Source organism: Lampetra fluviatilis, chromosome 27 (assembly GCF_964198595.1).
Source record: "Lampetra fluviatilis chromosome 27, kcLamFluv1.1, whole genome shotgun sequence".
In the NCBI taxonomy this organism is placed as follows: domain Eukaryota; kingdom Metazoa; phylum Chordata; class Hyperoartia; order Petromyzontiformes; family Petromyzontidae; genus Lampetra; species Lampetra fluviatilis.
In genome coordinates this window covers 1,024,388-1,051,736 of record NC_136301.1, presented here as the reverse complement: position 1 = coordinate 1,051,736, position 27,349 = coordinate 1,024,388, and the positions used below count along the sequence as shown (strand labels likewise).

Below are 27,349 nucleotides of genomic sequence, written 5' to 3'. Positions count from 1 at the left end.
TTTCTACCTACGTGACTTTGCCGAAAGAACCAAAGAGTATGGATTCCTGCAGTCGCGAAACCTTCAAATCAAGATTGATACAACAACAGCAGCAACAGCCTGCAGCTTTCACCCGCATCCACGCTGACGGAAGGTGGCGAGAGAAGGGAGAGAACATGACGGTGGGGGTGGTGGTGAGTAACTTGCAGGACCTCTGCAGCGCTCACCCCACGCAGCACGATTTAGGAGCACGCATCGTCCGTACGCCCTTCAACTGCCACACGCGCGCGCGCTCGCCATAGCGCTAGAAATGTATTCATAACCACGGCACGAGTCGTGCACGACTTAACAGCTGCAATATTATTTCCGCAACCTCCGATCGGCTACGTACGGCGCGAAAGAAGCGTCGGCACACGTGCACGCTTTGGGGTGCTTTCTTTTGGGGTCAGATCACGCGCAGTCGATTGCGATGTCGTGCACCCTCCTTCACCGAACGCGGCCGCTTGACGACGTTGCCGCCACGTGACATTACTGGGGAGAAGTCCTCAACGATTTCCCCCCGCGAGAACTGCCGAAGAGGAGCTTCGCTCCGTCTATGGGTCTCTGCGTGTTTAATGGGTCTGTGTGCGCGTATGTGGGTCTATGTGCGCGTATGTGGGTCTGTGTGCGCGTATGTGGGTCTGTGTGCGCGTATGTGGGTCTGTGTGCGCGTATGTGGGTCTGTGTGCGCGTATGTGGGTCTGTGTGCGCGTATGTGGGTCTATGTGCGCGTATGTGGGTCTATGTGCGCGTATGTGGGTCTGTGTGCGCGTATGTGGGTCTATGTGCGCGTATGTGGGTCTGTGTGCGCGTATGTGGGTCTGTGTGCGCGTATGTGGGTCTATGTGCGCGTATGTGGGTCTATGTGCGCGTATGTGGGTCTCCGAGCGTGTCTGTGCGTGTCTGTGGGTTTCTGTGCGTGTCTGTGGGTTTCTGTGCGTGCCTGTGGGTTTCTGTGCGTGTCTGTGGCTTTCTCTGTTCGTCTCGGGGTCAATCTGTGAGTCAATTAAATTAAAAAAGATGATTCCTTGATCCCTTCCGGATCAAGGATTTTCACTCCCACCACCGCGTTCCACTTGCGCCCAGTGGCGATGTTTACACACCGCACCAGGTACTGATTTGAGGCCCAGGACCGGTTCAGATAATGATCACTGGTGTCGGGCCATGAGCGGGGAATTGATCTCGGTTCGCAGGGCAGCCGCGCTAACCACTGCGCCACCGCTCCCTACACCCCCACTCACTCACCCCCCCACCCACCCACTCCTAACCCCGCCCCAGCCTCTTTAAAGGAGCCGGCGGCCGCGTCTGCAAGGTAGAGTGAGAGAGTGAGAGAGAGAGGTCCAACGCAGATATTTAAAGTTCGGGGTAGAGATAAGGGAGCGCTGTGCGGGTGAAGGGTCTCGGCAGATTGTTTCGGAGAGTAACGCGGCGAGGAACAGGCAGCTCGCCGCCAAGGGGGAGAGACACGAGAGAGAAAGAGGTTCAGCAGAGAGAAGGGAGGAAGGAGGAGAGTTGAGGACGAGGGAGAGAGATCGTTGCGATGGGTCGACTCACCACGGCGCTCCTGCCGCTGCTCACGCTGGCGATGGCTGCCACCTCGCTCACCCACGGCAAACTGGGTGAGTCACGACGCACACGCAACAACAACAAACAAACAACAACAACAACAACCACCGTTCGCCACGAAGTTGCGGTCATTGTCACCACGGCGCTTGTGCCAGGCCAGGTGCAGCTTTGAGGCCACGTGAAGTGTCGAAGGCTCGCGCACACAAAGACAAAGTTCCCCCTTCTGTCTGAGCCTTAATCAGACCGTTGGGGCAAGTGCTGTTGGGGCGAGCTCCCTGTAGCCACGTGGGCTATATAGGTCGTGTTTGCGAGCACCTATTATGGACGCATGTTGGACTTCTTTCGCACCGTACGGAGGTTCCGGGGAAGTGACGGCAACCTGAATACGAGCGTGTGAGTCGGTGCTCACGATGCGATGGTGGTGTAGACTGGTCTTGGGGAGCCAGTGGTGGAAATTCCACATTCCTGCGCCGAGGGAGAGATTATACCGTCCACAGCCACTGTTGACTTCCCTACAGCGGTACTCATTTTATCACCCAAAAGGGATCCTGGGCTGAATCACCCCCCACGCCCTCAACAGAGTTGCGGTTCGGAGCTTGCCAGGGTGACGTGGGTGGCAGTGCTCCGATGTCCCCTCTGCTGCCCCGCCACAACCCAACAAAATAAACAAAATATTTTTTGTTAAATAATTTATTTTACCAGGCTCGTTTTCAGAAGCGGCCTGGCCACACTCGATCGCTCCACGAAGTGGCGGCTCCATCATCACCATCACCACGTGGACATGTGCAGCGGCCACATTCTCTAAGCGCACGGTGGTTCTAAATGCGGCGGGGAAACCCGGAGGATCCGGAGAAAAGTCCGCGCGAGCACGGCGAGAGAGAAAGCGAGAGAGAGAGAGACGCGCACACTCTGAACGGACAGCGGGCGTCAGGGACACGCAAATATAACCCGCACTGACCAGCGTGGTGAAGTATGGTCACCCCGCACCCCACGCCGCTCACATGGCGTGGGGGAGACCCTCACTACCACCACCATCACCACCATCATCATCGCCCATCAGTGAATTGACAACACGGCCTGGAGAGTGATGACGGCACGACGCGAGGCGCTGGGGCAAATCCGCGCACTCCCGGCCCCTCCGAGCCGCGCTCATTCTCGCCACGCTGCTGCCGAGCCCGAGAGCGAGCGAGCGAGCGGACGTCTCGGCCACGTTCACAATCGGGGCCGGATTACGGTGCATGAGGGGTCTAAGATGAAGTGGGGGGGGGCACGTGTGTTTTACATATTGAGCTCATGGCTCCGAGAGCTTTCTGGGTCTTCGCGGCAAATCGACGGCGAATAAATATCCGATTGCGTCCTGACCAATGGGGAGAGGTGGGGTGGTGGTGGATCGGCCACTGAATGGGGAGAGGTGGGGTGGTGGTGGATCGGCCACTGAACGGCACGGAGGGGAGCCCCTCTGCCCTGGCTTGCGAACCGTCCGGAGCTCTCCTCGAATTCCCAAACTTGCCACGGCGCCCTTGGGACACGGCGGTTGCGAAAGACGAAGACGAGGCTCTGCCACTCCGCTGCGGTCGTGTTGCAAGGTCGGCCGCCACCAGGCTAGGAGATGTTCACTACCTCGCCTGGTATGCAGGGGGTCGTGGGTTCGATCTCTACCCTGACGCCTGCTGCTGTATATTTGGAGTTTGCGTGTCTCTCACTCTCTCTCATCATCATCACGGTGGCTATGAGATGTTAACTACCTCGCCTGGTATGCAGGGGGTCGTGGGTTCGATCTCTACCCTGACGCCTGCTGCTGTATATTTGGAGTTTGCGTGTCTCTCACTCTCTCTCATCATCATCACGGTGGCTATGAGATGTTAACTACCTCGTCTGGTATGCAGGGGGTCGTGGGTTCGATCTCTATCCTGACCGCCTGCTGTATATTTGGAGTTCGCGTGTCTCTCTCTTTCATCATCATCACGGTGGCTATGAGATGTTAACTACCCCGCCTGGTATGCAGGAAGTTGTGGGTTCGATCTCTACCCTGACGCCTGCTGCTGTATATTTGGAGTTCGCGTGTCTATCTCCTCGTGGTCGCGTGGATTTTTCACTTCATTGTCCAGATCACTTCTGAAAAATAGAGCATGTTCTATAGCTCAGTGGGATTTGCCTGGTAACACAAAAAAAAGTTGCCCAGGTAGCATCATTCAGGAGTGGTTGTCATCCTCCACCACGGTGGCTGGCGGACATCCGTGCCAGTCCCAGGGAAAGGTCAACTTGTTGCCAAGCCCGCGGTTGTCCACCTCTGCGATGTGCCGTGCGCGCTGAGCCCCCCCCCCGACTGTTACGAGACAGAAGCTTCCTGGGCGGTAGCTGGACACGCGTTTTACCCGGGCAACAAAAGGTTGCAACGAAAAGTTGCCTGCAACCAAAAGCGCACGAGGCCGCACAAATGGGGCTTCTTCGCGTGGAAGTTGATAAAAAAAAATCTCTCTCTAAAAAAAAGTTTAAAACCAGTTTTTTGTTGATGCAACCCATGAGTTTCACATTCCTGCATACAAATACACGGACGTTAGTTTAACCAACGTCGAGCGAAGACGCTTGTTCACTCTTGCGTGCGGCAAGTATCAATCGCCGCATTTGTGGGTTTTATTTCCAGTACGTGGCGGTTTCTGGAGACAAGTTTCAACGAAAACGGCACAAACGCCACGTTACATTAAAAACAAACACACACACACACTCTCTCGCGGGCCTTGGGGCGATCGAAACGCCTTGTGTGATTCAGACCTTTGTGTTCCTTGAGTGCTGCGTGATGAGGAATTCGTTGTTTAACTAAAACGATGTAGATCGACAGGTTTATCCTTGTTGTAGGAAGACAATGACGGGTAGCCAGTCCTGTGGACAGGGTGACCTGTGCATAGCCACAGCGAGACCGCCCCCCCACTTCCCACACTAACAAAGATCCCCCGTGTAGCCTCAACAGACTGTTAGGGCAAGTGCTGCTAGCGAGTGGCAACTGTGAAGGCCGGCACGGCGCACGAGGAGGTGTGGGTGGCCAGCACCACGCCCGACTCCAACTCACCCCCACTCACCACCACTCACCCCCGCCAACAAACCACCACTCACCCACCCACACTCACCCACCCGCACATACCCCCACACACCCCCACACACGCCCACACACCCCCACTCACCCACCCCCATACTCCACCACTCACTCACCCACCCCCACACACCACCACTCACCCACCCTCACTCACCTACCCACCCCCACACACCCGCACACACCACCACTCACCCACCCCCACACTCCACCACTCACCCACCCCCACACACTACCACTCACCCACCCACCCCCACAAACCCACACACACCCCCACTCACCCACACACTACCACTCACCCGCCCCCACTCACCCACACAACCCCATTGACCCACACCACCACTCACCCCTCCTCTCCTGTCCCTGGGGTTCGGGGATGACGTCGACAATGGTCAGCTGCTCTGCTGGCTCGTCACGTGGCTCTGTGGAGCCACGCGGCATAGAAAGCAATGGCCGCGTCAGATGCACAGAGCCACCACCACGGCTTGGAGCAATCCGGATGAACGTTTTTCGCACTTCCAAGCACAACGCGAGGCCACTCTTCCCAAAGCCTTCCTGCGCGCCCACTTCGACACCGCCATGCCACGCGCTTCTCACTTAGGGCGTTCTTGAAAACTCTCAAGAGGCCTCCTCGTTCGAGATTCCCAGAGAGTATCAGATAGTATCAGATAGTATCAGATAGCAGAGGTGGGACAAAGTCATTGTTATGCAAGTCCAAGTCGAGTCGCAAGTCATCAAATTCATGACTCGAGTCTGACTCGAGTCCAAGTCACATGACTCGAGTCCACATCTCATAGGTGGGACAAAGTCATTGTTATGCAAGTCCAAGTCGAGTCGCAAGTCATCAAATTCATGACTCGAGTCTGACTCGAGTCCAAGTCACATGACTCGAGTCCACACCTCTGTCAGATAGTATCAGATAGTATCAGATAGTATCAGAGAGTATGAGCTAGTATCAGATAGTATTAGCTAGTATCAGATAGTATTAGATAGTATCAGATAGTATTAGATAGTATCAGATAGTATCAGATAGTATCAGATAGTATTAGATAGTATTAGATAGTATCAGATAGTATTAGATAGTATGAGATAGTATCAGAGAGTATCAGAGAGTATGAGCTAGTATCAGATAGTATTAGCTAGTATCAGATAGTATTAGATAGTATCAGATAGTATTAGATAGTATCAGATAGTATTAGATAGTATCAGAGAGTATGAGCTAGTATCAGATAGTATTAGATAGTATCAGATAGTATCAGATAGTATCAGATAGTATTAGATAGTATTAGATAGTATCAGAGAGTATGAGCTAGTATCAGATAGTATCAGATAGTATTAGATAGTATCAGATAGTATCAGAGAGTATGAGCTAGTATCAGATAGTATTAGATAGTATCAGATAGTATTAGATAGTATCAGATAGTATTAGATAGTATGAGATAGTATCAGAGAGTATTAGCTAGTATCAGATAGTATCAGATAGTATCAGATAGTATGAGATAGTATCATATAGTATTAGATAGTATCAAATAGTATCAGATAGTATCAGAGAGTATTAGATAGTATCAGATAGTATTAGAGAGTATCAGATAGTATCAGATAGTATCAGAGAGTATTAGCTAGTATCAGATAGTATCAGATAGTATCAGATAGTATGAGATAGTATCAGATAGTATTAGATAGTATCAGATAGTATTAGATAGTATCAGATAGTATCAGAGAGTATGAGCTAGTATCAGATAGTATTAGATAGTATCAGATAGTATTAGATAGTATCAGATAGTATTAGATAGTATGAGATAGTATCAGATAGTATGAGATAGTATCAGAGAGTATGAGATAGTATCAGATAGTATGAGATAGTATCAGAGAGTATTAGATAGTATCAGATAGTATGAGATAGTATTAGAGAGTATTAGATAGTATCAGATAGTATTCGATCGGCGGTTGTGTTGGACTCGAGTGGCTAGTGCCGTTCTCGGGCACGTGAATGGCATATGAGCGGAACCACTCCAGCTGGGCGCGGATCAGGTGACGCGCTCCGACGTCGAATGACCCTCGACGTTTGATGGCGGGCAGCCCTCGCAGGCGTCGTAGATGGGAGACGTCAGCAAAACCGTTTGTCGCGTTGTCGGTAGCGAGTCCGCGTTTTTGGCACCTGGGCGGTAAGTGCCGCGGGGAGTCACGGCAATTGTAAACTTTAATTTCTGTTTGTGAATGGATTCCAGCACGTTTGCTTCCTGGAGCCGATGACGACGGGGGCGATGATGATGATGGGTCGTCGCTGGCTTCCTTGACTCGCGCGTCGCCTTCGTGCTCTATTGTTGCTTCACTCGTTCCACGCAAAGTGAACTTGCTTGACGGCCTTAAGCGTGGGGTTTTCCAGATGTCAGTCTAACACGTAGTAGGTTTTCGCGACCAATATCCAAAATCGAGGTTTTTTGTGTTAGATCGCGTAAATATAAATGTGTCATTGTACTCGCCACCGCCCGACATGGCCAATTAGTAAGTAGTGTCACGTAAACAGAACATGCGTGACAAACCTTACTAATTGGCTGTGTCGGGTGGTGGCGGGTTTAACGACACATTTATATTTACGCGAACTCACCCAAAAGAAACCTCTACTATGGCTTTCCAGATGCATTGTTGGGCCCTGACGGGGTTCACCAGCGAGCTGGCTGGCGGGCCGCGCGAGCATCTCGCCGGCCACCAGAGATGCCGTGGAACTTGCCGACGTCCCCCCGTGAACCTTGATGTTTTGTGGACGGTGGGCGATGTTGGCATCTTTCGTTTGCTGCCGTTTAGTTTCCCGAAGTCAAACGTGCGAAGAATAAAGTCGAGGAGTGTTTTTTCTTTCTTTCAAGAAGAAGACTTCCACCGTGGTTGAATGTTTCAGCCTGGATGCCACCTGGATGAGAAGCTTTGTCGTTTTATCTCTGTTTGCTTTGTTGGCCTTTCAAATGTCAGCCTGCTTAGGTGGGTCAGCGAGCGTGTTGCGTGTGCGATATTCGCCTACATAATCCGGCGACCTTTTTGTGAAATTAGCCCACACCACCACTGACCCACCATTCACACGCCGCCAATCAGCCACCTCCACCACACCACTCAGCCCAACCCTTTCCACTCACCCACCATCCACACACCACCACTCACCTAGCCCTCGAAAAACACACCATCACCAACCCACCAACCTCCACTCATCCCAAAACACACCACCACTCAACCCCACACACCACTCTACCACACCCATCACCTCACCCCTTACCCCCACATACCACCAACCACCACCACTCACTTCCACATACCATTAACCCCACTCAACTAAACCCGACTCGTTTGCATTTCGTGGAAGAAAAATGCGCGTGCGACGTTGGTCCGTTGGTCCGGTTTTCTCACCCATCCGATGACCTCATCTGCTCGAGTCATGTCGGTCTGTGTGGCCACGTCGCAAGCCGAGCGGAGGGACGACTCTCCCACACCCCGCGCCCTGCTCCGGTCCACCCGGGCGACAGAGTCGACCTCGAGCGACTCCATCGCGGCCTCGTCCTCCGGCGGGCAGTCCGCGTGTGACCCGTGGCTCGGTCCGATCTCTCGTGACGCGGGCCGAGCCGGGCAAACGAACCACAACACCTCGCTGATCTCGTCAAGGGGCATAAACCATGACCACGCGAACTCCGCTCATCCTCGCAGCGGCAGAGGTTCGCTGCTAGTGATCGAACAAAGATGGCCACTGCATCATCGCGCGGCGCTTTCAGATGCGCTTCTGCGGCCGTCTGGAACGCTGTTCCTTCCGATATTTGGAAGCCATTGAGCTATGCACTTTTAAATCGTCTAGCTTTTAAACTCATTTCTTTAGATCTGCTTTCTGTGTTTAGTTTGTTGTCCTCCCTCCAAACCTCCGATTAGCACGGTTGGCTACGGTACGGTCCGAAAGAAGTTCAACATCAAACATCCATGGAGGAGGCGTCCTTCGACAACGCGGTGACACGTGGGCCACTCCGACTGGCACAACGTGGGCCACGTGATGTGATGACGGTGGTGGGGCGAGTGTGGCCACGTGCACGTCCGTCAAGAGGAAAGTGTGGAGACAAGTGGCATGAAACGAAAACAACAATCGTGCATGTTTTTGCTGTTTAAAACGTATTGTAGTTAATCACGACAACCAGGGCTTTGTAGATTTCACTAAATTAGTTGTACGCTTTAATGAGAACAAAGTCTGCGTGACCACGTGCATGACACACTCAATCCACACTCATTTCCATTGGAAAACCGCCTCTAAAAATACACTTTAATTGTGCACAAACACGCTACACTCGATTCCAAATACTCCACATGCTTCTCACCGATCTCCACACCTCAGCACGTTCGGCGCAAAAGATGTTCAACGTGCGTATATGGATACGATCCTTCAAACAAATTCCTGCCGATACACCTTTGTCCACAATCGCCGCTTGTGATGTGCATGCATTCCCTCTCACGCCCGCCTGCGAAGTCAACGAACGACGCGGAACTTTGTGCGCTGAGGTCACTGCCACCTCGTCACCGTGACGCACAACTGCGCGATCTTTGATGGAGCCCAGCAAACAAAAAATACCGCCCCAACCACTCGCCCACCCAGCCACTCGCCCACCCAGCCACTCGCCCACCCAGCCACTCGCCCACCCAGCCACTCGCCCACCCAGCCACTCGCCCACCCAGCCACTCGCCCAACCAGCCAGCCCCTGCAATGGTTTTGCCTCGGACAATCCAACACGAAGACCTCTCCTGTAACCAGTCAGGCGGGATATCAATGAATAAGTGCACCACCGTGTTTATTAACTAAACTATTTTACCAGGTAAGGCCCACTGAGCTATGTAGCTCTTTCTCAGAAGCGACCTGGCCACAAATGACAGCTCAACGAAGTGGCTTACCGTGTGGACATTTACAGCGACCAAATAATCTAAACGCACGTTGACAAATGTGGAGGGAAAAACCGGAGGACCCGGAGGAAATTCCACTGGAAGAGAGACATGCACACCCCAAATATGCAGCAGCTGTCCGAGGCGGGATCGCACCCACGACCTCCTGTACACCAGGCGAAGGGGTTAACATCTCCTAGCCACCGTGGGCGTCACGGTGGCTGGGAGATGGTAACGTCGGCATACCACTCATGCGGTGATGGTGTATCCAGCAAATCGCCACGTTTCACACGTGTTCAGGCCAAAGCCGAGTCCCAATCCGTGTGTCCCCACGAACCACCCCACCTGATTCCTTCCCCTCTTATCTCCCCGCACACACAAGGGCCGAGCAGACGGAACTACGTAACACGACAGGCACGCAGACAACGGGTCTCCTTCACATCGAAATGCTTTTTGTGTGTTTAGTTTGGGTGCCTTCCCCCGCACCTCCGATTAGCGCGGTTGGCTACGTACGGTGCGAAAGAAGTTCAACGTACTCGCAGTACGTATGCAGTAGTCATACCTTTCCCCAACGATTGCTTTATCGAACCGCGTGTTTCGCATATGCACGGTTTACCTATCGAGGTACGTTTCTTGGAACATGGGGCGATGTTTTGGCTGCTATTATATACAATTTGAGCTTATATGCTTATTTGTATTTATTTAAGGGGCGCCACGGCGGCGTGATGTTATCTTCCTTGCCTGGTGTTTCTAGTTTGCATGTTCTCGGCGTGGGAGAGTGGATTCTTCTCCAGGTCGTCCGGGTTTTCCCTCCACATTTAGAAACTTGCGGTTAGACTATTTGTCCGATATTAATTTCCACGCGATAAGCCACTTTTTTTTAAATTAAGGTTTCATTTGTGGCCAGGTCACTTCTGAAAAGGAGCTCATGCTCAGTGGGCGTTACCTGGTATAATAAAAATAGGGTGAGGTCGCGTAAGTATAAATGTGTCGTAACCCTCCACCAGCCGACACATCCAGCAAGGTTCGTCACGTGACCAACGCGCCAGCTGGTTCCTACTGCAGCCCTCCGTGGTGTTGGAGAGTAAATCCACGACATTTACAATTCCAGTTCCCCGTGACGTCTCGCTGGGAGCTGCATCAGCCAGCGGCATCGGGTGATTTGTCAGAATCGTGCAGCAATCCACCTGCTTCTGATCTTACAGAGAGCAGCAGCAGCAGCAGGACGAGGTCGTCACTGAACCCATCAGGTGCAGAGGTCAGAGGCGGAGGAAGGGGGGGCGGTATTGTAATTATGTAATAGATTGGTAATAAGTTAATTAGCAAGTGCTTCCTCTGTTGTGGTTGTAAGATGTATTACTTAATAATACGCTTCCAGGCCGCACTAAGACTCTAGCTGTCAGAGCGGTTACAATTTTTTTGTTTCAATGGATTCTCGAATTAGTCTCGGTGGAGGGTTACGACACATGTATACTTACACAATCTAACCCCACTTGTAATGTGTTCACCATGTATGTTACGTGTGTTTATCTTTTAGCGTGTGATTAACAATGGGGAGGCGGGGTCACGCCGAAGGAAGGTGGGGGGGTAATTATTATCGTCACCATCATTAATTAGAGATTTTAAAAAAAACTTCAATATAATTCTGCGTCTTCTTGGTTCTTTCGGTAAAGTCACGTAGAAGGCCGATACGTCGTGAGAATTAGAAGGCCGAAACGTCGTGAGAATTATTTTATTATGTTTTTATTTTATTTTATTATTTTCCTTCTACATGACTTTACCGAAAGAACAAAGAAGATGAATCCCTGCAGTCACGAAAGCTTTAAATCGAAATATAATTCTGCGTCTTAATATATTTTCTATGATCATATTTACGCGTATTATGTGTCTGTTTTTAGTTTGCAGCGATATCAAGCGAGGGGAAATCTTGTAGAATTGCTTCAAGAAAGAGGCAGGGGGTGATACATTCGGGCCCAGCAAGGCAGCGCGATGTTTCATGATGGTGTCTTATTTTAGTTTTTCCAAACACGGCATTTCCCCGCAGCGTAGCGCCCGCATTCGGAGAGACATGACTCTGTTCGTCTCTCTGTCTATCTTAAACAAAAAGTAGATTTGACACATCTTCTTGGTTCTTTCGGTAAAGTCACGTAGAAGGGAAATAATAAAATAATAAAAATAAAACATAATAAAATACAATTCTCACGACGTTTCGGCCACAACGCAAGCAGCTGTCAGAAAGACGCTGTCTTTCCGAAAGACCTGTTCTTCACCTGAGGACGGCTGCTTGCGTTGTGGCCGAAACGTCGTGAGAATTGTATTTTATTATGTTTTATTTTTATTATTTTATTATTTCCCTTCTACGTGACATTACCGAAAGAACCAAGAAGATGAATCCATGCAGTCACGAAAGCTTTAAATCGAAATAGACTTTACACAACCCATCTTCCTCACGGTTCCACGGGCATTCCGAGAGTGGCGACATTCATCAGCATTCAGTCCCAATTCAACTCGAGATCCCGTTTGGGAATCAAACACCCCAGGAGCTGCGTGCCTCGAGGCGCGAGTGTTCGTACTGAGAAACCCTGCCCACCCAAGGCACCGCCTCGGCTCCCAAGATGACCCAGCCTCCCGCGCGCGCAACCCCCCACAAATGTTCAACTCAAGGTTCCTGAAAGGCGACATTCTTAGCATTCTTACATCAAACCCCGGCGACTCAAAAAACAACAACCCCAACCACAGAATCGGCAGGTTCCGCGAGGACCTCAGCCGCTCGCCTACTGGTCTGTCTCCCTGCCGGGGGCTGATGCAGTCACAATCGATGATTCGTTTAATAATTTTCATATCGGTACCCCCTCCAGCACTTTTCATTTGACCTATACGGAGCTCAAGCTGCTCACTACTTCCGCATGCACGTGCCTCATCATTCACACGCTGATTCCGCATGCTCTGGCTATTCGCGAGGATATGTTGGATGTGTGTTATGTGTGTACGGCGAACTTCTTTCGCACCGTACCTACCAAACCGCGCTAATCGGAGGTGCGGGGGGAGGATAACAAACTCATTACAAAACAGCAGTTCTAGAGAAATGAGTCTGTCAATCTAGATGATGATTTAAAAGTTGCATAGCCGCAGCGGCTTCCTAATATCGGAAAGAGGAGAGCGTTCCAGACGGACTGCAGAAGCGCATCCGAAAGCGCCGCGCGACGACGGTGATGATGATGATGATGCGGTGACCGCCGCCGTCTTTGCTCGACGGCTTAGCAGCCAGAAGCAGCATGAAGCTGCCGCTGCCGCTGCTGCTGCTGCTGCTGCGCGGATGGCCGGAGTTGGATGGCCAGAGTTGGATGGCCGGAGTTGGATGGCCGGAGTTGGTGCGGCGCTGGTTGATGCTCCTTGACGCGATCGGCGAGCGCATTTAAGATTCGACTCTTTCTGCCTCGGCGCGCTCAGCGCACGGGACACGTGGATGCTCATTCTGATGGCTCGGGCCAACGCCGCGTGGCATTCGAGTCTTTCATTGCGAGCACAAAAACAATCGATTGTTAATTATGGACGAATCCATCCTCGCACGACTATTGTTCAGTGTAATAAACGTATTTCTTTCTGCCCCGGTTACAAGAAATGGTCAATTGCTGAATTTGACTTTCGTCATTTCTGAGAAACTGTATTTTATATTTGAAGAAACAAACAACAACCCCAATATGGAATCGCCGATACATTGCGATTTTAGTTTGTTTGTTATAGGACACGAAGGGTGCTCACCAATGTTGGGTAAGAGAGTCCAACTGTGATCACTTCAGAGTGCTAATGTGGCACTACGTCGTGGGCTTCTCTGTGGCACGGCACGTCCACCGATGCCTACTTCATTGAGGGCGATATTGGCAAGCAAAATCTAGATTGATCGATCGATCGCTCGATGGCAGTTCTGGAAGGACGATCCCTCGCCTACTTGAATGTCTCACGCAATCTTGGGATAGGGCCCACGTTTTAAACAATATCGAGACTTGTGTCTTCATGTTTCCGAGCGGAGGGGGTCTCAGCTGTGAATTCACAGCCTGTTCTTTGTGCTTCCACGGGGGCAGCGTTAGTGGGGGGAATTGAGAAACCCGCACGTACGAGAAGATACACACCAACGCTCCTCCGCACATCGAAAGTCTCTTGGAAGAGCCGTCGGCTCGCTCGCCGCGTCCCCTCGGGCAGCGAGGGCGTCTCGTTTAAAAAATAATCACAAATAACGACGGCGAGCCTCGGACTCGCGGTGATCACTCCCATCACTCGGCGTGCTGCCGCCCTCACGCATCTCAAGTTGCCCGTTTATTTTCGTTTCTTTCTTCTCAGGTATGTATAGCCCGAGTCACTGCCTCGGGGTGGTTTCAAATCAACAACAATGACAACAGCAACAGCTCTTACGCAATTAGCCGTACGTGAGATGCTACGCATACGTCAGATGCCGCGCATAGTTCGCGTGGAGATTTTGTCTCGGGGAAGAGAAATCACGACTTCAGATTATTTATTTTTACGATCCTTAGATCTTATCATTTAACTGCCAGGCTGTCGTGGCACGTACACACTTAAACATTCACAAACACAACACACACTCGCGTAAGTGATTTTATCGACCATCTATTGAGGCAGGCAGGTATGGAACTAACCGAAACAATTTTTTTACTTTACCAGGTAAGGCCCACTGAGATATTTAGCAGTTTCTCTGAAGCGACCTGGCCACAAATGATAGCTCAAAGAAGTTGCTTGTCACGTGGAAATTTATAGCAGCTAAATTTACTTTAAACACGTGACGTTGATTCTAAATGTGGAGGGAAAAGCCGGAGGACCCAGAGAAAAATCCACGCGACCATGGGGAGAACATGCAAACTCCAAATATATATAGGGTCGGGATCGAACCCACGACCTCCTGCATACCAGGCAAGGTAGTTAACATCTCCTAGCCACCGTGGAGCCCACAGTGGCGAGATGTTAATGACGACACTGCTGATGATGACAATGATGATGCTGCTGCCACTGATGACGATGATGCCATTGCCTGTTCCAGTGTCACAGGTGGTGCCCACCGTGGTGAACCCCAACCTGCTGGGAGCCGTGACGCAGACGACGGTCGCCCTCCAGGCGCCCTTCTGCAGCGCCCTGGATGCGGAGGTGGCGGCTCTCGGCTCGGTCGCCGCCAACCTGCGGCTCTTCGTGGTGGCCACGGCGCAACGTGAGTGCCCGCTTCAGTGCTCCTGTAGCAGCGATCTTCGCTCATTTTCAGAGGGGGGCGGGGCACTTTAGCCGATAAGACATCGTCAGAGTGAGTGAGGGCTGCCGCCACACATTTGAAACCAATGCCAATGTTGGGTTTGACAGCAGCACGATGATGATGATGATGATGGGGTGGTGTTGTCACTGTGTGTGTCTTGTCGGGGACGCCGCACGTCAGGGGACGCGCTAAAGGCCACCAGGGGGGCCGCCAGTGGCCAGCGGGGGCCTTGCAATGAAGACCACTGGGATAGAGTGTTACCCCTTGCAATGAAGACCACTGCTCTGCATATTTGAAGTTTGGATGTTGAAGCTGTATGTTGAACTTCTTTCGCACCGTACGTAGCCAACCGTGCTCGTCGGAGGTGCGGGGGAAGGACAACAAACGAAACATAAAAAGCAGTGAATTCCAATCTGGAATGAGTTTTCAGTCGAGTTGACGTTGGACCAACAATGTGACAACGTCAACCAAAGTCGGGTTGGCCCAACGTTGGCATGTTTATACCAGGAGGTTAGACTCTCCAAAACTAACAACCACCTTGAAATGTTTTGGCTTTCGTAATCGAAACTCACGACGACGGAAGTTTCCCCTTCAGCGCGAGTCCGCCGCCGCAACGCAAGGCGACCGAGAGTCAAAGCCGCACCAGTTGGGTGAACAATTGGCAACCAAAAAAAATGTTTATGAGAAGAATCTCCAAACCCTCACACCGCCCCCCCAACCACCCACCCCGTCCATAGGCAATGTGAGCAACGAGATGATCACGAGCTCGTCGATCGGGCTCGACAAGGGATACGCGGGCTCGGGCGCGGGGAGCAGCGGCTGGTACGTGGCTCTGGGGGGCCGCCCCCTACAAAGCTGCACCGGCTCCCCGCCGTCGCTGTCGATGTCCACCAGCTACTACCGCGTGGGTGCCGACTCCATGTGCAGCGTGGAGGTCACGTGCAACGGGCCACTCAAAGCCGGCACCTACTACTGGTGAGATTTAAGAATACGTGCACAATAGAGGGGTTTTTTTTGGGGGGGGGGGTTAGGTCGCATAAATATATGAATGTGTCGTTAAACCCGCCACCACCCGACACAGCCAATTAGTAAGGTTGAGTGTCACGTAAACAGAACGTGCCAATTCGTTACTAGTACAGCAAATCCACAACATGCGTGTTATCCGTAAGGTTTTTTTTGGTGTGTGGGTTAGGTCGCGTTATTGTGCCGTTATAAAATGTCCAAATGATGAGTCGCTTCCTGGAGCCTTCATTTGTGGCCAGGTCGCCTCTGAAAACGAAGTGAATACCTCAGTGTGGTCTGCCTGTTACCATGGGGATATATCATTTTTAATTGTAAGTGTTTTTGTTTTGTTTGTTGTTGTGACGTTCTTAGCCCGTGCCCCGACTGGACACCTGTGAAAAAGAGCTTCATAGCTTATCGGATTTTTCCATTATAAAGAAATATTCAGAAAAAAAAATCTGAAATGTTACTTTGCCATGAAGCTGAACTAGCAACGAATTGGTCGCGTTTTGTTCACGTGACACTCAACCTTACTTGACTGGCCGTGTCGGGCGGTGGCGGGTTTAACGACGCATTTATATATTACCGCGACCTCACCCCCCCAAAACAAATCTCTATTTGGAGATAAATACCTTGGGGACACCACAAGCAATTGAGAAAGGGATGCAGGGAGCGATTGCACTCTCCCGCAGGCAAGGGCGAGTCTGCTTTTGTAGAAGAGAGCTATGTATCTTGGTGATATCTGTCTGCTAATATGTCTGTCTATAGTTTTCTGGTTAGATTTTATGTCGCTATTTCATTATACCTGATGATGATTGCTTGTGTTGCAATCGAAACGTCGTATTCTATTATTTAATTTAATTTATTATTTTATCTTTAGACGTGACTTAACCGAAAGAAACAAATAATAATTCCTGCAGTCACGAAAGTTCTAAAATTAAGGTTGGTGGAAGGTTGGTGGCGTGAGTCTCGGGGAGAGTCCTTGCTGAGAGCCGGACATCAACACTCGTTGGCTTCACCCACCGCCGCCTGACGAGACTGCCCTCTCGTGGCAGAAGGGTTTCGCAGCAACGGGATGTCAGCCCCACGTGAAGCGGACAAATGCCAGACGCTCAATACTTTAGTTTAAAAAAAATAATTGAACCCTTGAGGCTTGACCTGCACGCACAACCCGATCAAGACGAGATGGCGAGAATTGAGAATTGGGAGACAGTGGAGGGAGAGTATTGTAGGCCGATATGCAGTGAGACCCTGGACAATATGTATATTAAAATTGGTCATTTAATTATTGTTGTGTGAACCCAACTAGATAGAATTATTTTGTATTATTTCTCTGATTAAATGGTATCAGAAATACATTCTCAATAAAAAATATTAAATCACTCCCATCTTTATAGATAAGTACCTTCATCTGTACGTATGTCTCAAAACCTCAAGGGTATTTTCCGACAAGGTAGACCGCTGAAATGTGGTGCATGGGTAGCTTTAAGGACACAAACAACAAGAAATATCAGAATTTTTTTTGTGTTTTTTGCGGAAAAATATTAATGTTTGGAATAGTTAGTGTCTGATCGTAAATACAAATTTCACAACAAATTATATCAGGCCAATTATTATATTTATTGAAAACTTCTGCCTGGCAAAGACAGGCTTTATGAACTAGTAGACTACTATCACGGATAACTGCTATTCGAGAATTAAATCTCCAACGCCTATTGATGCAATGCATCCATACTCTGTCAATATATGTTTCAAGGACAATGCATATATTATCAGAGTATGTTTTTTGTTTGCATTCTGGCCGCAAGCGTCGTGGTTAATGCAGACATGATTCCTTGTAAAAGGTTTCAGTTTGGTGTTTTAACATCTTAACACCTGTTTTGTTGCCAGATAAAAGGGAAAAACCTATTATCATATGTTGGTACTGGCAAAGGAGGTCTCATGATGTACATATTCTACTCACTGTTACTGCTCATCCTGCTGCCACAAGAGGGCAGTGTTGCCACGCAGCAATCATTGAAGTCAAAGTGTTCCGTGAAGATCTCTGGGTTTGATCTTCACTAGGCTGCTCGTGGTCCACCCTGAACCACATCCACTGCACACACCGTGGCAGCAGTAGATGCGGATAACTGATGATGCACGAGTGGAAAAATTAAAGACCTCTCCAGAAGTAGTGGTGCGACTGTGATTTTTAAACTCTTTTTCAGAAGCGACCTGGTCATAAATGATAGCTCAACGAAGTGGCTTATCGTCGTGTGGAAATTTATGGCAGTCAAATACTGTAAACGCGTGATGTTGATTCGAAACGTGGAAGAAAAAACCGGAGGACCTGGAAGAAAAATCCACACAACCACGGGGAGAGCATGCAAACTCGAAATATACAGCAGGCGTCAGGTCCGGGATCGAATCCACGACCTCCTGTGTACAAGCGAAGTAGTTCACATGTCGCCACTGCGGCACCTTTCTCAGCGATGCTGGCAACCGTCATTGACTGGTCCCCGGTACATCTCACGTGGCATTTCCACCACTGGCCAAGGACTGCCTAAACGAATCTTGGGCATTTAAGGGCACTTTGATGTTTTTGAATGAGTTTTATTTGTCACCTCACAACGGCCGCATATTTGAAACGTTGCCGTTCTGACGAGCCACGTTAACCGGGATCGCGACGCTGTGACTGCTTGCAGGTTCAAGTACCTCGTGGGGACGGTGGCTACCAACGGGGCCATCGACGGCGCTTACCTCGAGTCTTCCTGGTCGAAACCCATCCGGCTGAACAAAGGTGCGGCTCCGTCTGTGGCGCGCGGCGCTGAGACGATGGATATCCAAACTGGGTCCTCGCCCGTTCCCCCTTCGACAACTGCCGCCGCACCAGCTGGAAATATCGTCCGATAACCTCCCAAGAACGACACGGCGTGGGAAGGCCTTCATCCAGCAGTGGATTTACAAATCCACTGGGGGGGTGCCACGGCGGCTAGGAGATGTTAACTACCTCGGCTGGTGTGCAGGAGGTCGTGGGTTCGATCCCGACCCTGACACCTGCTGCTGTATATTTGGAGTTTGCGTGTCTCTCTCCCCGTGGTCACGTGGATTTTTCTCCAGGTCCTCCGGTTTTTCCCTCCATATTTAGAATCAACATCACGTATTTGGCTGCTATACATTTCCATGTGATTCGCAACTTCTATTGAGCTACCATTTGTGACCAGCGCGGTTCTAAAAATAGCTTTATAGCTCAGTGGGCCTTACCTGGTAAAATAAAAATGGTTTATAGTTTACAAATAATTTCATTGCTATTATTATTATTTTAATGACGAACGTTTGGTTCTTGATCGCCACTGCCACCCCATGTCCAGCCGGTGACCTCAACGCGATCGGCGTGACCCCTGGGCCGCGGTCGGGCGGCATGGTGGTGGTGACGGTCATCCTGGTCGTGCTCCTCTCCATCGCCTTGATCGGGGCCGGCCTGGTCTTGGTCATCAGCAGGTGTGCACCCAGCACTCGCACAAAGACAAAGACCCCCCCCCCCCGCCCCAGTATAGCCTCAACAGACTGTTGGGGCAAGTCCTGTTATCGAGCACCTACGAAGGCCGGCACGGCACATAAGGGGGGTGGGGTGGCCAGCGCTACGCCCAGCCGCCTTTGTCTCCCTAGTGGTGATGTTTACTACACACCACATCAGGTACTCGTTTGAGGCCGAAGCGACCTAAGGGAGGCCCAGGACCGGTTCAGATAATCGTCACCGGTGTTGGCCGTGAGTGGGAATCGAACTCGGGTCGCCGGGTTCGTAGCGCAGCGTAGCGCTAACCGTTACACCACCGCTCCCTTGTCCACAGACGTTGCAACGACTCATCCACCGGCACTGTAACAAAACAACATTCTCACAAACGTTACAGCGCGGTCAATCACCCGCGGGCAGAGCAACGGCAAACTTACCCCACAAGCACCGCAGCACCACCAGTCACGCACTGGGGTTGGTGTCCTCTCGTAAGGCGAAGTTTGCCACTGTAAAGGCGCTGCCGCGGGTGGTCCGTAGCGATGCGATTGGGCGCGACGTGAACGCCGATCCATTGTCAACCAATAATAAGAAATACCAATAACAATCTTCTTGGTTCTTTCGATAAAGTCACGTAGAAGGGAAATAATAAAATAATAAAAATTAAACATAATAAAATATTACAAAATATTATTATTTCCCTTCTACGTAATTTTACCGAAAGAACCAAGAAGATGAATCCCTGCAGTCACGAAAGCTTTAAATCTAAATTTACCAATAAAAATGCCTACTCATACCGATAATGAAGCACTGCCGTAATGATGGTGCACCAAGACGGTGGTTGTCAACCGGGGGTACACGAACCCCCGGGGGTACGTGGCAATGCCCAAGGGGTTACGACGCGAGGTGGTTTGTGCGAAATTATATCGTACGTGAGAGCCATCGGTGAATAATCACGTACGAATCTGCCAATATAAAATCAGTACGATAACATTTAAAGCCACATGGTGACCTAGAACGATATAAGAGACCTTTCTAAACTCTATTGATCGTAAACAATGCGGGTTTCCAATAGCAACCAGCGAGCGTGAACAAATGATGTCACGTGTGCAGAGCGTCCGTTGATTTTTTTATTCACTTGCAGTCACTTAGCTAGTTAGGTGACCTCACAACATGGACAATTGGTTAAAATATCGATGTTCATTATTCATACAATTATTTCTCAGAATCGTGTTGGGGTCAGGCAAGGGGAGGGGTAACACTCAACAAGGGGGAGAGTAGCCGAAATAGGTTGAGACCCACCGCACTGAGATCTACAGGGCCTATTGCATAGGGAGAACTACGGTAACAGGGCACCATCACCAGGCACGAACCCCGGTAACTATGGCAACAAGGCACCATCACCAGGCACGAACCCCAGTAACTACGGTAACAAGGCACCATCACGAGGCACGAACCCCGGTTACTACGGTAACAAGGCACCATCACCAGGCACGAACCCCGGTTACTACGGTAACAAGGCACCATCACCAGGCACGAACCTCAATAACTACGGTAACAAGGCACCATCACCAGGCACGAACCCCGGTTACTACGGCAACAAGGCACCATCACCAGGCACGAACCTCAATAACTACGGTAACAAGGCACCATCACCAGGCACGAACCCCTGTTACTACGGCAACAAGACACCATCACCAGGCACGAACCTCAATAACTACGGTAACAAGGCACCATCACCAGGCACGAACCCCGGTTACTACGGTAACAAAGCACCATCACCAGGCACGAACCCCAATCACCCGGCGCTTCTCCCGACTCCCCCAAAGGTTCCTGGAGCAAGGTGCGTCCGACGTGGAAAAGACCCCGATTAAGATCAAAGAGACCCCGATGAAGAACAACGGAGGCCGCCACGCCGACGACGTCGACGGCCGCCGCAATGCCGGCTTCGCTGCCGAGCCGGGCCCCGGGCTCACGGTGAGGGAGCCGGCGCGGCCGCTGCAGGTGCCACCGCCGCCGCCGAATCGGTCGTCTCGTATGGAGGATGATGACGGTGATGGCGGCGACTGGGATGAATTGGAGGTGCGGCCTCCGTTGCATTAAACTAACTAACTAACTATAACCATTTTTAATTTACCAGCTAAGGCCCCACTGAGCTACAGTTTATAGCTCTTTTTTTTTACCAGGTCAGGTTTTTATTGTCAGAAGCGAGCTGGCTGTCACAAATGATCTATCATGATAGCTCAACGAAGTGAATCGGATTTAGAATCTCTATCCTGGAGAAATCTGGTGAGCTATGAAGCTCTTTTATCCACAGATGCCCTGTAGGGGCGGGTCATAAAGTGACAACAGCAAGTGGCTTATCACGTGCACATTTACAGCAGCCAAAATATTCTAAACACAAGTTTCTAAATGTGGAGGGAAAATCTGGAGGACCCGGAGAAAAACACACGCAACCACGGGGAGAACATGCAAACTCCAAATATAGAGCAGGCGTCAGGGTCAGGATCGAACCCACGACTCCCTGTAAACCAGGCGAGATAGTTAACATCTCACACACCGTGGCACTCCAAAGTAAACTCACTTGCAAGACTGCGAGGTGGTCAAAAGATGGCAACAGAGCAATGGGCTCAACCCCCATGAAGATTTGCTGGAGTATCTGTAGTGTGTGTGTGGAGTGTGTGGAGTGTGTGGAGTGTGTGTAGTGTGTGTGTGTAGTGTGTGTGTAGTGTGTGTGTGTAGTGTGTGTGTGTGGAGTGTATCTGTAGTGTGTGTGGAGTGTGTGTGTAGTGTGTGTGTGGAGTGTGTGTGTAGTGTGTGTGTGGAGTGTGTGTGTGTAGTGTGTGGAGTGTGTGTGTGTGTGTGGAGTGTGTGTAGTGTGTGTGTGTAGTGTGTGTGTGTAGTGTGTGTGTGTGGAGTGTGTGTGTGTGGAGTGTGTGTAGCGTGTGTGTAGTGCGTGTGTGTAGTGCGTGTGTGTAGTGCGTGTGTGTAGTGCGTGTGTGTAGTGCGTGTGTGTAGTGCGTGTGTGTAGTGTGTGCCTGTGTAGTGTGTGTGTGGAGTGTGTGTGTGTAGTGTGTGTGTTTGTGTGGAGTATGTGGTGTGTGTGTGTAGTGTGTGTATGTGGTGTGTGTGTAGTGTGTGTGTGTGTGGTGTGTGTAGTGTGTGTTTGTGGTGTGTGTAGTGTGTGTTTGTGGTGTGTGTAGTGTGTGTGTGGAGTGTGTGTGTAGTGCGTGTGTGTAGTGCGTGTGTGTAGTGCGTGTGTGTAGTGCGTGTGTGTAGTGCGTGTGTGTAGTGCGTGTGTGTAGTGCGTGTGTGTAGTGTGTATGTGTGGAGTGTGTGCCTGTGTAGTGTGTGTGTGTAGTGTGTGTGTTTGTGTGGAGTATGTGGTGTGTGTGTGTAGTGTGTGTAGTGTGTGTTTGTGGTGTGTGTAGTGTGTGTGTGTAGTGTGTGTATGTAGTGTGTGTAGTTTGTGTGGAGTGTGTGTGTAAGTGTTTGTGCGGAGTGTGTGGCTTTGTGTGGAGTGTGTGTTTGTGTGGAGTATGTGGTGTGTGTGGAGTGTCTGTGGAGAGTGTGTGGTGTGTGTGTGTGTCTGTGGAGTGTGTGTGGAGTGTGTGTGGAGTGTGTGTGGAGTGTGTGTGGAGTGTGTGTGTGGAGTGTGTGTGTGGAGTGTGTGTGTGGAGTGTGTGTGTGGAGTGTGTGTGTGGAGTGTGTGTGTGGAGTGTGTGTGTGGAGTGTGTGTGTGGAGTGTGTGTGTGGAGTGTGTGTGTGGAGTGTGTGTGTGGAGTGTGTGTGTGGAGTGTGTGAGTGGAGTGTGTGTGTGGAGTGTGTGTGTGGAGTGTGTGTGTGGAGTGTGTGTGTGGAGTGTGTGTGTGGAGTGTGTGTGTGGAGTGTGTGTGTGGAGTGTGTGTGTGGAGTGTGTGTGTGGAGTGTGTGTGTGGAGTGTGTGTGTGGAGTGTGTGTGTGGAGTGTGTGTGTGGAGTGTGTGTGTGGAGTGTGTGTGTGGAGTGTGTGTGTGGAGTGTGTGTGTGGAGTGTGTGTGTGGAGTGTGTGTGTGGAGTGTGTGTGTGGAGTGTGTGTGTGGAGTGTGTGTGTGGAGTGTGTGTGTGGAGTGTGTGTGTGGAGTGTGTGTGTGGAGTGTGTGAGTGGAGTGTGTGTGTGGAGTGTGTGTGTGGAGTGTGTGTGTGGAGTGTGTGTGTGGAGTGTGTGAGTGGAGTGTGTGTGTGGAGTGTGTGTGTGGAGTGTGTGTGTGGACTGGACTACGGGGAGTGGTAGTGCAGTGGTTATCACGCTGTCCTCTGAATCCGGCTCACGTCCAACACCAGTGATGATTATCTGAACCGGTTCACCGGATCAGCCTGAGACTGCCGGATAATGTTGGAAGCGAGATAGTCGCCCGCCGGATAACCGATGATCGACTGTATATCCAAATCAAATTGTTAATGTTTTGTATCGTAGTTCTAGTTTCGCAGTAGGGGGCAGTGTAATCCCAACTTCGTATCTTGAAGGTATATTTGTTTCCTTCAAATTATGGCAAATTTGGGTCATGCCGCGAGCACACAAAAGGGGCCTCCCTCTCTTCGAATGACGGAGCGAGATATGTGACGTCCATTCTGAATGCAGGTGACGCGTATTTTGTCGCTAATTCACCTGCAGAGATAACCAGGGTGCAATGCGTATATGTAAAATAGTCAAAACAATAGCGTATCCTTCCATAAGCTTGGGAAACCAATCGGTGACCTCTATAAACAAAGGGGTATATCTGTTCACTCGTGTGAAAATAACCGTCTTGAGCGCATCCACGGAAAGCTCTTACTCGATTAAGGACATTTCACTCGCGTAAATATAGAATGAGAACAGTTTGTAGACATGAGCAGCTATGACCAGCGGTGGCATTTCCACATTTCCACGTTGGGAGCTAATCTGTCCATCGGGTGAACACTGTTGTCATCCCACAAGATGTGGGTTCGATCCCGACCCTGACGCCTGTTGCTGTATATTTGGAGTTAGCGGTGTCTCTCTCTCCACGTGGTAGCATAGATCTTTCTCCAGGAACTCCGGTTTTTCCCTCCACATTTGGAATCAACATCACGCGTTTCGAGGTTTTGGCTGCTTTACGTGTCCACGTGATGAGCCTCTTCGTTGGGCTATCGTTTGTGGTCGCCAGGTCCTGGAAGGCGATTGGCCAAATCGTCCACGCCCGAGGAGGCCACGGAATGATCCGCCTTATCTTCGCCGCACGGCTTCAGACGCCATCGTATCTTGAACCCGGTCGCGGGCGCATGTTGGGGATTGTGGGATGTGGAGCCGACCTGACGGACTCGTGTTCTCTGTTGCGATACAGTTGTTGTTGTTGTTGTCGTCTGTGCTTTTTGTTTTGGTGCCATTTCTTAATTTGTTTATTTATTTGTGAGTTTTGCTTGGTCGTAGTAGGGATTTCTCTTGCTTGGTACTGGCTGTGTATGGCATTTGGTCCTCATAATTCATGTATGGCATTGTGGGATGCTATTAGCATGAATGACACGATATAAAATGAAACTCTTATTCTTCCACGCTCGAACTCATGCGAAGGCGTGTGCGCACGTTGTATGTGGGTGTGTGTTGAACTTTTTTCGCACCGTACGTAGCCAACCGTTGCTAATCGGTGGTGCGGGGGAAGCACAACAAATGAAACACAAAAAGCAGTTATAGAGAAATTAGTTTTACATCTGGGTGATTTAAAAAGTGCATCATAGCTCCAGTGGCTTCCTAACACCGTAAGAGCGTTCCAGACAACCATTGCGTATGTACCTATGTTGGACTTCTTTCGCAGCGTACGTACCGACCGTGTACGTACGTACGTGCCGACCGTGTACGCACGTACGTACGTGGGACAGCAAACTCACGTGCTGTGCTCGCGATGTCGCCCCCCGCCCTTCGTCACGAGCGCAGGTGGCGACCCCCACCGACAGCGGACTGGACACGTTCTCCGCCAGAGACTCCTTCCGCATGCAGGTGCTGCAGGAGGAGCACCAGGTGCAGCACGAGGGCAGTAGGAGAGAGGGCCCGGGCGGTGTCGACGGAGATGACCTCTACTCGACAGCCATCACCCTGCCCAAGGCCACGGCCTGAATCGAGGGTCGAAGCAAGAAGGCCTCGCAAACTCGAGTTGCGCTGCAGTTGAACTTCCATTGGCGATCGTGCTCGCACGCTGCAAGGCACGAGAGGGCATTATAGCCCGCAGGGTATCTCAGTATCGGATAGTAATGCAAATGCAGTATAATACCAGAACTTTATATATATTTTTTAAACGGTTATGTAGGTAAACGGTAACTTTGACGTGTGACAAATATGAATACATCCTATACTAGCGTACGATGTTTAACCACTGCCAAGAAGAGTACATCGATGATTGGAAACACGTGACACGCTTTCTGTAAAGCAGCGTTGGATCACTACTTGTTAAGATGGCTCGAGCAAGTTCACTTTCAACCAATAGCTCTGTCGGTCAACTCCAGCCTCCAGCCTTGTGTCGTACACAATCCCAACGCATTGCGGTCACAGAATTGGCAGCGTATATCGGTACTGCTATTGTACAATAATAATACTATACATAGCATCATTGGGCATGCCCGTATTTACCGGTATTGCAAGTCTCGGTGTCTGGAGTACTGTACATACTTGCAGTTGTTTCCTAGCATTTAAATGGAAACGCTGCGAGGTGTAGAGGCCACGGTCACAAGCACACTCAGGATGTCAAGGCATCAACACAGTAGAGTGACGAGCAATGCATTAGGAGACTGGCAGGCGTCGTTGTTTGATTATGAATCGGCAAAATTCTAAAGCAACCTCCAGGAATTGATGTATATACACGTACGTTGAACTTCTTTCGCACCGTACGTAGCCAGCCATGCTAATCGGAGGTGCGGCGGAAGGACAACAAACTATGGGTCTCTGTGTGATGAGTCTATGGGTCTCTGTGTGACGAGTCTATGGGTCTCTGTGTGACGAGTCTATGGGTCTCTGTGTGACGAGTCTATGGGTCTCTGTGTGATGAGTCTATGGACCTACGTTGAACTTCTTTTGCACCGTACGTAGCCAGCCGTGCTGCCACACAGTGAAGACACTGGACATTCAAGTCGAATTCATTTGTGTCGGAAAACAAAACACCGTTTCCTCCCCCCCCCCCCAGCACTCTGCTGCTTTGATTGTGGAAAACTCTCGTTTATGCATCCTGAAAGCTTTTATACAAATAATAATAATAGTAATATTCCATGCGTTTGCATACAAGGCTCCAGCTAGACAATGGGCCCCATATATAACGTGTATATATATGCAGTATTTGTCAATATAAATGACTAGGCGGGAATGATAATTTTTCAATGGGGAAAAAAACAAAACAAAAATTATCTTTTGGGGAAAATGTAATCGACGGTGTAAGCAGCAGATTGTGACCAAATTGCAATTTGATGGTTCTATCGGCTGATTTGATGGCTGAGATTTACGTAAATTTTAACTGTGAAAAATAATGATATATTATTCTGTGAAAAATTCTGTGGTAAGTAAAAAAAAACCGTCAAAATGTACTTGTGTATACATGAAGGCATGTGGGTTATCATCGTTAAACATACAACGCCGCCTCTGCTGTAATAAAGCCCAAGACGTGGATAACGCCCCGCACGCTGCGATTCTCGAACTCGCAACTCGCCCCGGTGAGCGACGCCGGGGGCTCGCGGACGATGGACACACTCGGCGAGGGCATCGGATCGGATCGATCGATTGATCGATCGCATTTCCCACGTCACGCCAGCAGCTGTCAAATGACGCCAGTGCATTTCCTTAGAGCCGCTGAACAGACGAGAACGTTGAAGCAATAAGAATAGTCTTGAATCGAGATTTGAAGTTTTCGTGACTGCAGGGATCCATACTATTTGGTTCTTTCGGTAAAGTCACGTAGGTATAAAATAAAATATTACGTAATAAAGCCAAAGACGTGGATAACGCCTACGTGACTTTACCGACAGAACCAAAGAGTAAGAATCGTCTGTTCACCCTC

At 50.2% G+C, this 27,349-nt stretch overlaps 1 protein-coding gene across 2 annotated transcripts; it reads left to right on the top strand.

The window, feature by feature from the left end:
- Positions 1–1,343: 1,343 nt before the first annotated feature.
- On the top strand, positions 1,344–27,349 carry LOC144942495 (uroplakin-3a-like). Of its 2 annotated transcripts, none has more exons than XM_078869356.1 (7): positions 1,344–1,637; positions 14,622–14,786; positions 15,563–15,800; positions 18,512–18,606; positions 19,178–19,307; positions 21,147–21,294; positions 25,246–27,349. In XM_078869356.1, exons 1-7 carry the CDS (start codon positions 1,559–1,561, stop codon positions 25,423–25,425), a joined length of 1,035 nt encoding a protein of 344 aa, XP_078725482.1. In that variant the 5' UTR covers positions 1,344–1,558; the 3' UTR covers positions 25,426–27,349. The 2 variants fall into 2 exon arrangements, with proteins under 2 accessions (XP_078725482.1, XP_078725480.1); XM_078869354.1 differs by having other exon boundaries at positions 21,147–21,399.

What these genes read in the sequence shown, in the direction of transcription:
- LOC144942495 (XM_078869354.1), top strand. Translation starts at nt 1,559, where the DNA reads ATGGGTCGACTCACCACGGCGCTCCTGCCGCTGCTCACGCTGGCGATG. An exon ending in GCTCACCCACGGCAAACTGG is followed by an intron (nt 1,638 to 14,621) that starts GTGAGTCACGAC and finishes TGCCTGTTCCAG; the next exon opens with TGTCACAGGTGGTGCCCACC. An exon ending in CTGGTCTTGGTCATCAGCAG is followed by an intron (nt 19,308 to 21,146) that starts GTGTGCACCCAG and finishes ACTCCCCCAAAG; the next exon opens with GTTCCTGGAGCAAGGTGCGT.